The sequence below is a fragment of the Mastomys coucha genome, unplaced genomic scaffold (genome assembly GCF_008632895.1).
Source record: "Mastomys coucha isolate ucsf_1 unplaced genomic scaffold, UCSF_Mcou_1 pScaffold15, whole genome shotgun sequence".
NCBI lineage: Eukaryota > Metazoa > Chordata > Mammalia > Rodentia > Muridae > Mastomys > Mastomys coucha.
Window position 1 is genome coordinate 120,072,419 of NW_022196897.1, and position 14,701 is coordinate 120,087,119.

General features: G+C 40.1%; 1 protein-coding gene across 5 annotated transcripts in view; it reads right to left on the reverse strand.

Moving 5' to 3' along the window:
* Nucleotides 1-14,701, reverse strand: part of Hao1 (hydroxyacid oxidase 1) — a 52,429-nt gene that overhangs the window by 22,325 nt on the left and 15,403 nt on the right. For all 5 annotated transcript variants that reach the window (XM_031373667.1, XM_031373666.1, XM_031373669.1 and 2 more), the window contains one exon: nt 3,523-3,778. In XM_031373667.1, the coding sequence (XP_031229527.1) occupies nt 3,523-3,778 (256 nt within the window). The remainder of the gene's footprint in view (nt 1-3,522; nt 3,779-14,701) is intronic.

Sequence of the window (14,701 nt, forward strand, 5' to 3'; positions counted from 1 at the left end):
CGAGTTCATTGGAATGTAAGTACAGTGCAAAATAAAGGGGGACAACGGGGTAGAATAGGAGGGAAAACAACCGGCAGAGAGGCTCAAATACACATGTTAAGTGTGGCAACAAGTGCAGAACTCATTGTAAAGTTACTATATAAATGAACTCAATACCTTTTGTTACATTTATTTTGTCATTGCTGCTTTAACAAATAACCACAGATGGAGCGATTTACAATGTTGCAAAGTTAAGGGCTGATGGTATGGCTTAGCTGTGAAGAACACTGCCTATTTTTCCAAGATCCATCTTCCCTTCCCAGCACTTACGTGCCATCTCACAACCATCTATAACACCAGTTCCAAGGGACCCAGTATCTGCTTCTGATATCGGCGGGACACCGCACTGCACAGATACACATGCAAGCAAAGCTCTCATACACATAAAAATAAATTGTAATGTTATTTATGTATTATCTTTGCAAGGGTTAGAAAGACCACAATGGTTTTCCGCGAGCTCAACTTAAGGTGTATAGTGGTGTCCAGTCTCTCTGTCTAGACAAGAATAAGATCACTCCATCTGTCCTCACAGTGGACAGCCCAGCTTCTCTGGACCACGTGGTTCCAAACTCTGCTTTCAACATCATAACTCCTCCTCTCCCCAACTTGAACATCTCTTCCTAAGAAAAACTCTTCATTGCGTATAATGTCTAATGTGATGAAACAGGACCGTCTCCCATCTCAAGACCCTTAACTCAATCCCTTCTGCCAAGCTCATTTTTCCATGGAAAGTATCAGGTTCCAGGGATCATGAGTGGATGAACACCTTTTCCCTCGGTGTGTATCCCTAACAATGATTCGCTCTTGTCACTTTTCCTTAAACTGTCTGATACTGCGGAGGGAGAGGAAGAGACAATCTTAACCCAAGTAATAAATTACATCCGTGGAGCATGGGCAAAGCAAAATGCCTCTGCCTCACAGGCTCCGGAATCCGCGTGGTAAACAGGCTCTATTTCTGCTTCTTCCAGAGAGGAGGACTTCCCTTCTGTCTCCCACTTGCATGGTTTGTAAAGAGCACACACGCATATGTTTTGCATATAGACCAAGTGGCTATTACCAACCCTCTGAACTCTCTCTGCTCCCGGGTGCCAAGAGTCAGGGCCCTCCCCTCCACCCGGGCAGAGGAAGTAGCAAGGGCTGGAAGGAGCCAGGCTTAGCGACTCATTCTCCCCTGGATTTCCTGTCTCCCTCCCTTGCCAAACCTCACTTCTGAAAAGCAGGCTTCACCTTCTATGAGTCAGGTCAGTGCAAAAAGAAACTGATTTCATATCGTGCTGTTCACAGATGAATTGGGGGTGGGGGTGAACGAAGCCTCAAGCGGAAGGCTTGACCTCCAGTTTGTGTGTTCTGTCTTCTAACAGAGTGTGGATCACTGAGGTGCTACTGAGCAGGAGCCACCGGCTGCCTTGATGCCTTCAGGACAAGCCCTGCCAGTGTGAGGCTCAGATGGGGTGTGCCCAGCTGCAGGATGTTTTACGTGTTCCCCATAACCTGGATGTGTTGCTCGTGATTTGATCATCTTCAGAACAGAGCTGTGACAAGCTGGGCCACTCCTGTGAACACTAACAGCTGAAAAGAGTCTTTGTTTCATGGCTCTCCACATCATCTGGGCAGAAGTCCAGGGGCAAAGGAAAAGGGGGAGGGGGGGCCTGTGGCTCATCATGCAGTCACCCTGCGTTGAGAAGCAAGGGGTCCCAGCCAGGATATACAACAGTACTCTCCCGCCCACAGGACTAGATACCTATGCGTTTGCTACATACAGCAGGAAGCACAGAGAAAACTCCATGGTTGCTTCTATCACCATCACAGTAGTCAAGAGTGATGTCATTAGGAAAAGAGGAAATGGAACATTCCCTCACAAAGGACTAAAGGGAAATACGAGTGTTTCCTGGGGAAAACTGTGGCAGTGTAAAACTAATTATTTTAGAAAGTCTGTAAAAAGTAGGCAGTCAAAATAAAGAAGGTGACTATAGATTGCACAGCGGAGAAGTTGGAAGTTGTTTGCTCCCTATATCATATCTAGGTAGTCTATTCATCAGATCTGTGGGCTAGCCTTACTACCAAGTCTTTCATTAGCTTACTTGAGGTACCACATACAGAAATAATATCCCCAAAACCTGTCTGGGAGTGACAAGCATTCCCACTAATTACATCACCAGTTGACACACAGCACAATAGCAAAATCTTATGTGTGGTACTTTAAAGTCTCTTAAGTATGTTGGTGGCTATGGCAAATAACAGTTTTGTGGTCCTTACACAAGGTTGGGTACTCCTGTCCATAATGCATATGAAGTTGCATTTCCAGGAATCTGTCTTCTTTATGGGAAAACCTGACTTGAGCTTTGCTTCTGTTCATTTTTTAATTCTTTCAGATGGTAAACAGAGGATGCTTATACGTAGCTTCCTTTGTCTTTATTCCTTTGCATTTCTTCTGTCTTTAAAGCCCTTGTGGTTCCAAACACAAACAAAATGTTGACAGAGTGAGCAGTGGCCCCTGTGGAATGACCCTAGACTCCCTGGAAGGCATCCACAGTCACCCAACATCAAATAGCATTCACTAACACAAAGGTTTGATGTCTGTTTAGATATATATAGTCCCAAGGAATGTCACACATCTATGACAAGTGGTATGAAAAATGCAAAAGAGGCCCTTTTGGTATAAAATATGGAAAGAGAAAGCTCTGGGGAAAGATGCTCGAGCTGAAGGAACCTGGAGCCCTTTCTCACTGAGCTCCACTGAGGCCCTGGCTTTGACTCAAGTTCCTAAAATGCTACAAAGGAAGGGACAGTTCAAAGTCAATAAAAAGTTGGATGTCCTGATGAATTATCAATTCAACTTTAGATTATTTGATGCATGGTTTTTGCCAACATGAATGAGTGAGTGAATGAATGAATCTTGATCCATTCATGAACCACATGAAAGAGGAAGAGAATGAAGAAGATAAAGGATTAAAGTCATGGCTTCTTCTCCCTCCAAGTCTTTGTCCTTTCTTCAGTCTTCCTTTCCCTATCTGCTCCTACTTCAACTAAAACTAAACAATGAATGTGAGTCTTTGATTTCCACCAAGAAATATGGCACCAGGGTCACAAAAATAAAACTGTGACCTATGTAAAACATATCTGTAGGCTGTTTCATATTTCCCAAGAACTTAATGCACTTTGGCTTTTACAAATATACAATAATTCCTCCTATTGGAATAGCTCAAATGTGTGGCATCCCCAAGCAGATATATGGCAGTACTTTCTCTAAATCACAGAGCCAATCATTTTCAGTTGAGATCCTTTTAATGATAAGGTTAACATTTTTATGGCTAATGTCTCTCTCTATATATATATATCTAGTACTTTGTGGTATCTACTTGCAAACTAAAGTAAATAAATAAATAAATAAATAAATAAATAAATAAATAAATAAAAGATTCTGGAGGTGGCCCATAAAAGGAAAAGAGAAACTCCACTTTGAGTCTTTGAGGTCATACTGACCTGAGTTGTGGCGGCAGCTTGAACCTGTTCCGCACATCATCAAAGCGATTGCCCAGGTAAGGGGTGTCCACTGTCACAAATATGGCTTTGTAACCCATCTGCTCAGCTCGCTTCACTAGCTGCCTGCTGACCTCACGGTCTTTGTAGATGTATAGTTGCATCCAGCGAAGTGCCTCCGGGCCAGCCTCTGCCACTTCTTCTATTGAAGAAGTGGCCCAAGAACTCAACATCATGCCAGTTCCCAAGGTCTGACAGGCTGTAATGAAACAGAGAAAATTGAGGTAGACCTGCTACAGCTCCTCCTCCTAAGACTAGTGTTTCATTCAAGGGGAAGCCCTCTGCAAATACAACCTGTCAACATGAAATCAAATCTTTAAGCATAAACATATAAAACATGCATTGAATTTCACTCTGTGTTTATTATATCATTTGAAGAAGAAGAAGTAAATAACCAAGGATGTACTATGGCTGAAGGTGGAAACCCTAAAAGCAATCTAAATGACTATCTTAGGGTGCTAGTTATAGTATATATAATTAATATATAAAATACACACAATGATTAAGGATTGTATTGTTGTGAAGGATAATTTTATGTGTCAGCTTTTCTAGGGCATAGTGCCCAGATATTTGGTCAAATAAATCTGAATGTTACCATGAAGGTATTTTTAGTTGAAATTAGCATTTAAAATAATAGTAGAATTAAGCAAAGCAAATATCCTGCTGTTGTATGGCCTCAACTATAAAATACAACTAATCTCTCCCAAGGAAAGAAAGGAAATTCTCCCAGCTGTCTGCCTTTGAACTTGACTTTAATGTCACCTTTCATCAATTAACTAGCCTTCTGCTTAGTCTGCTGATTTGGAGTTTAGGTGCCACCATGATTGTGTAACCCAAGTCCTAGAAATAAGTCTCTTTCTTAAATAGTGATATAGAGATTAAAAGATAGATAGATAGATAGATAGATAGATAGATAGATAGATAGATAATAGAACAAAAGGAAGGAGAAAGAAAGAAAGAAAGAAAGAAAGAAAGAAAGAAAGAAAGAAAGAAAGAAAGGGAGGGAGGAAGAAAGAAAGAGAGAGAGAAAGGGAAGGAGGGAGGGAGGGAGGAAGGAAGGAAGGAAGGAAGGAAAGAAGGAAAATGATAGAAAGATAGAGAGATAGATGATACTGTTATCTATATTAGGAGATAGATCTTACTGACCCCATCTCTCTGGAGAACTCTACTTGCTATAATTATAAAATACTTATAGGGCTAGAGAGATGGCTCAGCAGTTAAGAGCACTAGCTGCCCATCCAGAGGTCCTGAGTCGATTCCCAGCAACCACACTCTGTATAGCATGAAAACATCAAATCAGCCTCTCCCACTAAACTCTTACACCTATTAGGGAAGAAATCCCATCACCCATGTTCTTTTAAGTCTTCGATCTGTAATGAGTTCTGATGCCCTCTTCTGGTGTGTCTAGAGACAGCTACAATGAGACTTAAAATAAATAAATCTTTTAAAATGTACTTATAGGTGCATCTTAATACAATAAAGATATGTAGATAGACTCCTTAAAAAGTCAAAAAAGCATTTATTACATGTTTCCATATTTGTACAAATTATAACTCACCTAAACAAACTAAACATTAATGAGTTATAAAACCATGGTGAGTTCAGGTTTTCCTTCATATATATATACATATCTATATGTATATATATGTGTGTATATATATATATACACACACATATATATACATATATATATGTGTATGTATATATATACACTAAATATATATATAAATATATACATACATATATATACACACACACTAAATGCCTGAGATGAAGTACTTTTTTCCCATTCCCTTCTTCCTCTTGCTCTCGCTCCACCCCCCTCCCTCCTCCCTCCCCATGCTCTCTCTGGCCCTGGCTCTTTCCTGGACCCCTTTTTATATTTCTGATTTTCTTTTTTAAGTGTTTACTAAGACACATTCTACCTTTCTGCCCCCTTTAAAAGTGTGTGTTAGCGTCAGGACATCCAAAACCTGTGGTGATGCATGGGCAGGTCCACAGACCTGTTGCCAGGGCAACAGCCACCATATTCCCAGGATCCATTGGGCTCCTCTCACCTTTACTTGTGGCCATACGTCACAACCCATATATATATACTGGGAACATTCCTCCATCTTCCTCTCTCTCCCCCTCCTCTCTATCTGTGCCACTACCCCCTCTCTCCCTCTCAATTAAACCTCTTACATGTGGAACTGTTTGGGCCTAGTGTTGTATGTTCTGACGTGACCCGCCATTCTAACACATCAGTGTATGCCTTAGAGATCAAATGCAGATTCATTCTTTTGAGCAAGGTAGCAATCAGTGAGAACATTGCCTTGGAAGACTTAAAAGAACATGTGTGATGGGATCTCCTCCCTAAAAGGTAGCAAGAGTCTACTGGAGGAGAAGCCTGATTTGGTATTTGGATGCTATATAGAAAAATCCACGAACTGAGCATAAACATCCACAGCCATTCATGAAAGGCCACCTTGTGTCAAGTGGGAGCGAATGTATTTGTCCAAGTGACACTCACAAGACAATAGGCGGAATTAAGCAGGATGGTGTTTATGACGTTTCTCTGAGAGGTTCAAGAGCTTCCACACTCAAACTTTAATCGGCAACCAGATTTCCTGGAGAGCTTACAAAAGGGGGGCCTCATTGTCCAACCAACAGTTTCTTACTCCATTGGTCCCCGTTATACCCCAAGAATTCGACTCTTCCAGATTTGCTGCTGCCATCTATGCTGAACTGCACTAGAATACTAAAATGTTAGCATCAGTTTAGGATATTAGAAGCCTAAATTCGAGTGCTTTTAAGATGGTTTTGGTTTTTGAAACATGGACCTTATTTTTCCAATACCTTTGATGGTATCTTCATCTCAAACAAAATATGTGAGCTGAAGTGCACCATGCCTTTTGACCGTGTTCATCCCAGGAGCTTGTTTGAGAATTTCTATAATAGTATAATAGGTTCTCAAGGCTTGCAAATCACTGTCCATAAGAAACACATTTTGCTAGATAACAATACATCTGGATCCTTGTCTGATTTTCATTAAATTTAGCAATGTGGAAACAACACCAGAGGGCATTGAGTGCTTGAGTCAGAACTTCTAGCTATCACATTACCACAAAAAAATAAATAAATAAACAAAATAAAAAAGATGTCCTGAAGATGTGACCTAACTAAGGTCATATAGAATTGGGCAGCAAAGACAGACAAAACTTCAATGTGCCTATTTGTCTAGGACAGTTATCCATGATTGTCTCGGATAGCTAAGCACAGATAAAAGTATTTCTTCCCAAAAGGATCAGCAAAGAAGATATTCAGATAATTGGGGACCTTCATGGAGTTAACAGTGCACTCAGGCACAGCTCTGCCAGTGGTGACATGGATGTCTTCAAGGATTCTCATTTCATAGAGGTTGTGACAATGTTAAAAACCAATGCACAAGTCATACCAACACCAAGCCTCCCAATTTGCTCAGGGTGTCCGCATTCTCGAACACCTTTCCATAATCACTTAAGTTTAGATGTCTGTAGACAATAGAGTAGTCCATGCCTCCATTGCTCCCACCTGCTCTGGAGCTGCCCATCCTCCTCTAATGTTTTCAAACTTACTTTGCCCTCAAGCACTGGAGATCAAACCCAGGTCATAGGAGTCTTGAATGCTGTCACTGGGCAATGGTCCCAAGCAGCATGCTTAGTTTTCCACAACTAACATCATAGGGGCTGAAATTTGGAGGTGAGGACCATAAATTCTAAGTTACAGTTTTTTCTGGTGGCAAGGATTTAACAAATGCTGGTGATTTAATAAGAGCCTACTGGCTGTATCAGGTTCCTGTCATCCAGCACTTGCTGACATCTACAATAGTGTCTGGGTTTGATGATTGAGTATGGGAAGGATTCCCAGGTGGAGCAGTCTCTGGATTGTCCTTCTTTCAGTCTCCGCTCCATAGTTTGTCTCTGCAACTCCTTTGATGGGTATTTTGTTCCCCCTCCTAAGAAGGAACAAAGCCAGGGGAGGAAACAGGATTTGTTTTTTGTTTTTGTTTTTGTTTTGTTTTGTTTTTCGGAGGGGTAACCAAGAGAGGAAATATCATTTGAAATGTAAAAAAAGAAAATATCTAATAAAAAAAAAAAGATCCTACTGGCAACACAGGGAATAGCAGAAACTGAGCACGTTGAATCATCTCTGCTGAGACAAAGCTATCACAAACAGGAAAGAATACGGGAGACATCTTAGAAGGACCCTTGCTTCCTGAACAAACATTACTGACTGCTCTGATTCCTGTGCGTGACTTGTCCTACACAAAGAAAATTACTAATGCAGTTTAGCTGTTATTTTTCAACATATTTTTACCTTAGAACAAACTGAAGGCCCATTTAGAGATAGAACTGGAAATGTGTCTATTCAAGTAAGAGCAGATCCAAAAATGACATTTTAACACCTCAGTGTATTGAAACATACCCAAATGTGATCACTCTTATTCAGTCCTTGGGAAAGCTAAGGTATGAAGTTTTCAATTTTAAGAAGAGCCTGGATTTCCTGTTGCAACAAAGTAGGTTTAGGGCCAGCCTCAGTTACACCTGACCTCAGAAAAGAAAATTAATGTACTTCCATTCTAATAGGTAGGTAACCATAGCTGCGAAGCAACTGTTCTGTACTTCAAATGTACCAAAGTATTTCATCACGCCTTCAGATCCTCCCCTCACCAATGGTTCCTTGGAACTCTTAAAGACCAGTGACCTCTATAATACCGGGCACACCCTGCAGCATCAATGCTGGTTACAACACAAGATGGTGGTATATAAGCATCCCTTTTCATGGGTTAAAGTCCTTTGCTGTACTAAATATTAAGTATTTCACATATCACCTTCACCTGAGAGATAAACCCTTCTAGTTCACTGGGCATTTTTGGAGATAAAGATTTCTTGGTTTTTCAAGACAGGGTTTCTCTGTATAGCCCTGACTGTCCTGGACCTCACTCTGTAGACTAGGCTGGCCTCGAACTCAGAAATCCACCTGTCTCTGCCTTCTAAGTGCTGGGATTAAAGGTGTGTGCCACCACTGCCTGGCAAGATTATACTTTTTAATTTTTTTAAAGTACCTGAGCATGGACAAGCTTCGTCCCAAAGTTCTAGTGAGAAAAATCCTCTGGTGACATGTGTACATAGATATGTTCATCCTGTTATTCCCAAGAGCTTTTGAATCTCCCTGTGAGGTCTGAATCTGTGACCTGCTTCTCTCAAAAGTAGATTTAATTCTACAAAGGATAGGCTTCAGCTTTCCTCTTTATCCCCAGATGGTGGCTGTTCATCCCTCGACTGTAAGGTGATTTTCCATTTCCACAATGCCACTGCCTGCTGAACAGAGCTCTCAGATGAAGTACTGTTGCTCTGAGAGCACAGCCTGGCTCTTTCCAGGGGTGCAGATTTCTGATACTGGTCCAGGGTTGAAGATTCATGGTGGTCAATGCATCCTAATGATAACATATCCAGAGCTAGGGAGAAGGTTTAATGGGTAAAACACTTGCAAGCAAGCCTCATGACCCGAGTTAATCCCCCAAACCCACATAAAGGTAGAGGGAAAAAAACAACTCTACATATTTACCCTCTTACTGACATGCACACACACACACACACACACGCACACACGCACAATGATAGTAATACTAATAAATTTAATATAACATATGCAGAAGAATACACTGCCAAGTAAATGGGAATCCTATGTAGCCTCTCGGGACTTTGGTTTCTTATTTTTACTGCCTCTTTTTATCACCCTGAAAGTATAACTTCAAGAATAAAAGCCGAAAATCTCAGAGGAAAGTTCTTTGTTTCCTTGGTCTTGTTGTGCATCCGAGTCTGGCCTGGGATTTGGTATGTATTTTAGGTTGGCCTTGAACAAAAGACCCTCTTGTCACTATGTCACTACTTCCTAATTGCTGGGATTTCAGATTTGTGGCACTAATTGTGCAGCTAACCTTTTGGAAGTGGAAACTTAAGGGTTCTTTGGAAAGCTGGGTGGATGGTGTCTTGCTGGGGCAAACATGTAAAGGAATATTTAGCATGGGTGGCTAAGGCTGACCACTGAAGGTTTTTTTGTTTGTTTGTTTGTTTTGTTTTTTTTCTTTTTGAAGCAGACACAGGAGAAAGGATGCTTTGCTAATGCAAGCACATGAAAGAACACATGGTGAGAGAATCTTCACAAACAACATACATGTATTGGTCTGCCTTACACTGAGTAGTTGAGCTCCATTTGTCCTGACTCCATAAAAAGAAACACACCAAAAAACTTTCTGGTGGTATGCTATGCTTGCTGCATGCAGTTTCCTGCCACTTCCACAGATTCAGACTGATTTGCCAAGTGATGTCAGCTGAGATAGATGTACATGCTGGAGGACACGTGATGTTTAGAGGGAGTATAAAAAAGGACTCGACAGAGTGTGACAGGGATGGAGGGTTGGGGGAGTGAGAGGTGGTGGGGTGGGGCAGGGGCTGACCTAGGCTTGCTTATAGAGCAAGGTGTGCAATGCCTTGTTGGTTTCAAGTCTTTGCTGATCTTCACTTCGATGAGAGAGACATGAGAACTTCTGGCATTCCTGCTGGTCCCTCTGGCTGGCCTGTGTTGAGGCTGAGGCATGGCTGTCTCTGTTAGGTAGTGCCACCACTGCGGATTCGTGTTTGCTATCCCAACTCTACCGAATTGGACTGCTGATATATTCGTGAAGTATTTGCCAGTGGATCAAGCTGCTGCTAATATCTGAGAACTAAACTGCCAATTTCCAGACAACACAGATGGGAGTTGCTCCAAAAAAAAACTTTCTAAACAGGTTCACATCCCTCATATCCTTCCTTCTCCACTACTTCAGTTGGGTGGTGGGCTAAAAGGGAGGTTAAACCATTTAGAACCATCATTAAAAGTAAAGCATTGAAAAAACTTAAGTAACAACTTTTATTTTAAAAATTTACTTGTTTTTAATTTACACCCATGAGCACGTGTGTGTGTGTGTGTGTGTGTGTGTGTGTGTGTTGTGATAATTGTAGATAAGTTGGGATTTGCCATATTGTTGCTTGAGAACTGAATCTGAGTTCTCTGCAAGAGTAACAAGTGATTTGAACCACTAAGAATCTTTCTAGCTCCCAACTAAACTTTTGAAGTGTGTGTTCCTTCCTTCTCTATTGTGCAGTAGCAGTCATATGCTATACCATTGCTCTGAGGAAAACTAGGACACTCATACATCAGCAAAAGAGACAACAGTGAGGTCTCATGCACGAGGGTACTGAAAACAAAGAGATAGATAGGTAGGTAGATAGGTAGATGGGTGGATGGATGGATGGATGGATGGATGGATGGATGGATAGGTAGATGGATGGATAGATGGATGGATAGATAGATAGATAGATAGATAGATAGATAGATAGATAGATAGATAGATAGATAGATAGATAGAGATAGATAGACAGACAGACAGACAGATAGTTTGGAGATAATGCTGATGCCTTACAGTAGAAACAGGTGATAACAGGCTGAGCATCCAAGACTTGGCAATAGCCCCAGCTTTCTGTCCAGGAGGTACATTCCTCTTGCAATATAATTCTAAGCCAGTTGCCCTGCCTACTTTAGAGCATCACTCAACTGTTATTTAAATTAAGACAAGTCTATGAATATTACCTCTGAATGCTGAGCTCACATGACTGAGATGAGTTAGGTGCAGTAATTTCTACAGCAATATGGAAAAGGAAAACCAAGAGCACTGTCAAATTTTTCATATTTTATCAGAGACATACTTCTTAACATCATCTTAGGGTAAATTTCCCCATAGTCAGCAATGTTTTTTTTACATATATCTATGAATTTTAATTGACAAGTGGTAATTGTGTGTATAATGGTGATACAATGTGATCTTTTGACTTATATGCTCATAGTAAAAGATAATCAATTATGCTAGTAACATATGCAACTAATTTTGTGATGAAAACATCAAAAATCTGTTCTTCAAGGTTGGATATGTAGCTTGGTAGACACTTGAATAGTATGTATAATAAGGCTTTGAGTTCAACCCATTGCACTAAAATTAAGTTTAAAAATCCTATTCTTTCAGCAAATTTTGAAATATATATATCAGTATTCAGAGTGATTTCATGCAGCCCAATAGCTTCCCAATGGCTATTCCTCTAGTCTATACTAGACTTGATTAACTCCTTCATTTCCCATTCTCATCCTGAACTCTGTCTTCTCATTTCTATTACATCATCCTAGACTCTGACTGACATCCTCCTTTCTCCATCCTCATCCCCCAATCACAGCTTCTAGTTCCTATCACTTTACTCTACAGTCCTATAATATTTCATTGTGCATGCTTCCACATCACATTTTCTTTATTTGTTCATCCATTAATGGGATCTTAGGTTCTTTCATATTGGCTATTTTGAATAATGCTGAACTGAACATGAGATTGTAACTGTATATTTAGCATGCTAGTTTCAATTCCCTTAAATATTTCAAAGTGAGATGGCTGGGTCACACTGTAATCTTATTTTTGAGTTTTCAAGGTATTTCAATGACCTGCAATGTCTTAGCACAGTGAAGAAAACAGTTAACAAGAGAAGAGACTGCCAGTAAACTGGAAGAAAACATGGACAAACCATATGCCTGACAACGGGCCATTATCAAACAGATATGAGAAACTCAAACCTACTAGCAAATAAACAGATGACATACCAGGCTGTGGAGTAATGATAGCAGTACTCAGCTCTCAGGTCCACTCAAATACTGTGTCTTTACTAAAGTTAAATCACATACACTAGTGTGGGACTACACATGAGGTGAGCAGTATAACTCACCGAGCCACCATCCAATGAAGTATTAAGTGCATCCTTACTCTGGGCCATCTGTAACTGCCTGCATAAGAATTGATCTAATATAAATTCTCAAGTCCAATGTACAGTGGCTTATATAACTAGAAACAAGTTAATAGCTCAACAAAACCGTATACCTGCTGAGGTCTGCCTTATGGCTGAGCAATGCCATTGGGCCCCTGGATTGGGGGGCAGGTTTCTTTATTTCAACCCTTAATGAAAACTTTTCCTTACCTATTCATGTCTTACTCTTTTTTCATGGAGGAGTTAAACTGCATTAGAGTGACTAGACTCAGTTCATTTAACCATCACTAGATGTATTTCGTAAGCCGGCTTATCCATCATTTCCTCAGCTTCCTAGATTTCAGGTTAGAAGGATACATTCAGGACTGAATCCAAATTTAAATGTCCAAAGATGGAAAGGAAGAAAGAGTGGTTACCCAAAGCTGGGAAATTCCAATTTACCAATTATAAATTAGCTTCCAAATGTATAATGTCAAGTCCTGGAGTCTTATGATAGGGTATCGGGTAAGGAAATATAACAAAAGCTCATCGTGCTTATACTTGACATGAGAAAAAAAAAAACAAACTGATGGACCTGAAGATATTCATCCACAGTCACACCATTGAAGTTATGACTATTTTTCATAACATTAATTCGTGAAAGACCCTCCCATACTCTGACTGGGGTGCAAACATTGAACAATTTGAAATACCCTGCTTTCAAATGCTTTATTTGACCATTATCTCTCTTTTATGGGAAAGGAGACTTGAGTTTTCAAAGTTACATCTTTTAAAGTAAAAGAGAGAAAGAAAGAAGCAAGGAGAAAAGTCTAATTTGTTCAAAAGGTCTAAAACATTGTAAGATGCATTTGATTAAAATGCTCCTACAAAACTTAGTCACCAAAACATCTGCGCTGAAAACGAATTTTGTCATCTGCACAGGAAGTCCTTGTGTAATGGGGAAAATATGCAGTGACAGAGTACCAAGCCACTGTGTGCTCTAAATTCAAGGTCTGTCATGCTAAAGTACTTGCAAAAACATACACCTCAATGTCCGTTTGCGTGCGTCAGCCTTTCATCTAGCAAGGACTAAGAACATGACCAACGTTGCAAGAGTGTCTCAAAGTATTATTAGGCTTCTCTGGAAAAATAGAGTTCTGAGAAAATTAACTAAGTGAATTGTAAATTATGCTCAAAACTCTTCAGAAATAGTCAAATAAACCTTAATATTTAAGGACTATAATCAATTTAACTACTTTCAACAAAGGTGAGGAAAACAGGCTTAATCTTAATCTTACAATTCCTTTAACATGAGTCGTGCTCCAAATCGGAGCAGTACATCCTCCAGGATCACGCTAGCCTGACACTGAACTTTGAGATTTTTTTTTTTTGGTTACCATAGAGAAGTGTGTATAAAGACCCATCAGTCCTACTGACTCCTTAGACCTGCCTGTCTTGTTCCAGCCCATCACTAAGGCATAATACTATGTTACACCTCACCTGCTTCGTCATTCTCCTGGGCTAACTGATTGGTATGGTCCTGATATAACTGGCAGATAATGAGAAGGAGACCACCCTGCTGTCAGATACTTCCTAATGATAAATGACTTTGAAGATCACCGAGGCGATCCCTGGTGACTTCAATCAACTCTCACAACTTAACTCCCTTAGTGTTGGGACACACTACAATCCAGTTGCTCACTGTCACAATCCAACATCCCCTGAGAAGTCACAAAAGCAATGGCATGCTCCATGCTCATCACAAAGCTACTCAATTGCTTACATTTTTGTAGCCAATCTTTAATATCCTACCATTTGATGATGGTTCTAATTATAATACAGCTGGATTCTAATTTTTAATAGTCATTTTTGATGAACAAATTTTGTTTTCTGAAATGTCACTTTGATTCTGAACTTTCAGAAAAGAAATGGAATTTTAGCTTTTGTGAATTTTTAGATATGAAATTGTTATTTAATTATAGATTCTCCCTAACTTACAACAGGTCAGTTTATGGTTTTCTAGTTCATAGCAGAGAGAAAACAATATGCATTCAGTAAGACCCGTACTTCAAACTTTGAACCTTATTATTTTCCCAGTCCAGCAATAGTCCAAATTCTTCTTTCTTGCTTGCCATGTTGATCAGTAGCTGTGAGCTTCAATTTCCAGTCACCAAGAGAAAGACAAGGCAAACAACCAAGGTGAACTGCTAAGTCACAGGGTTCCGCAAATTCAGTGCATTCGATGAATTTTATCTGAATAACATGTTCAACTTAAAATG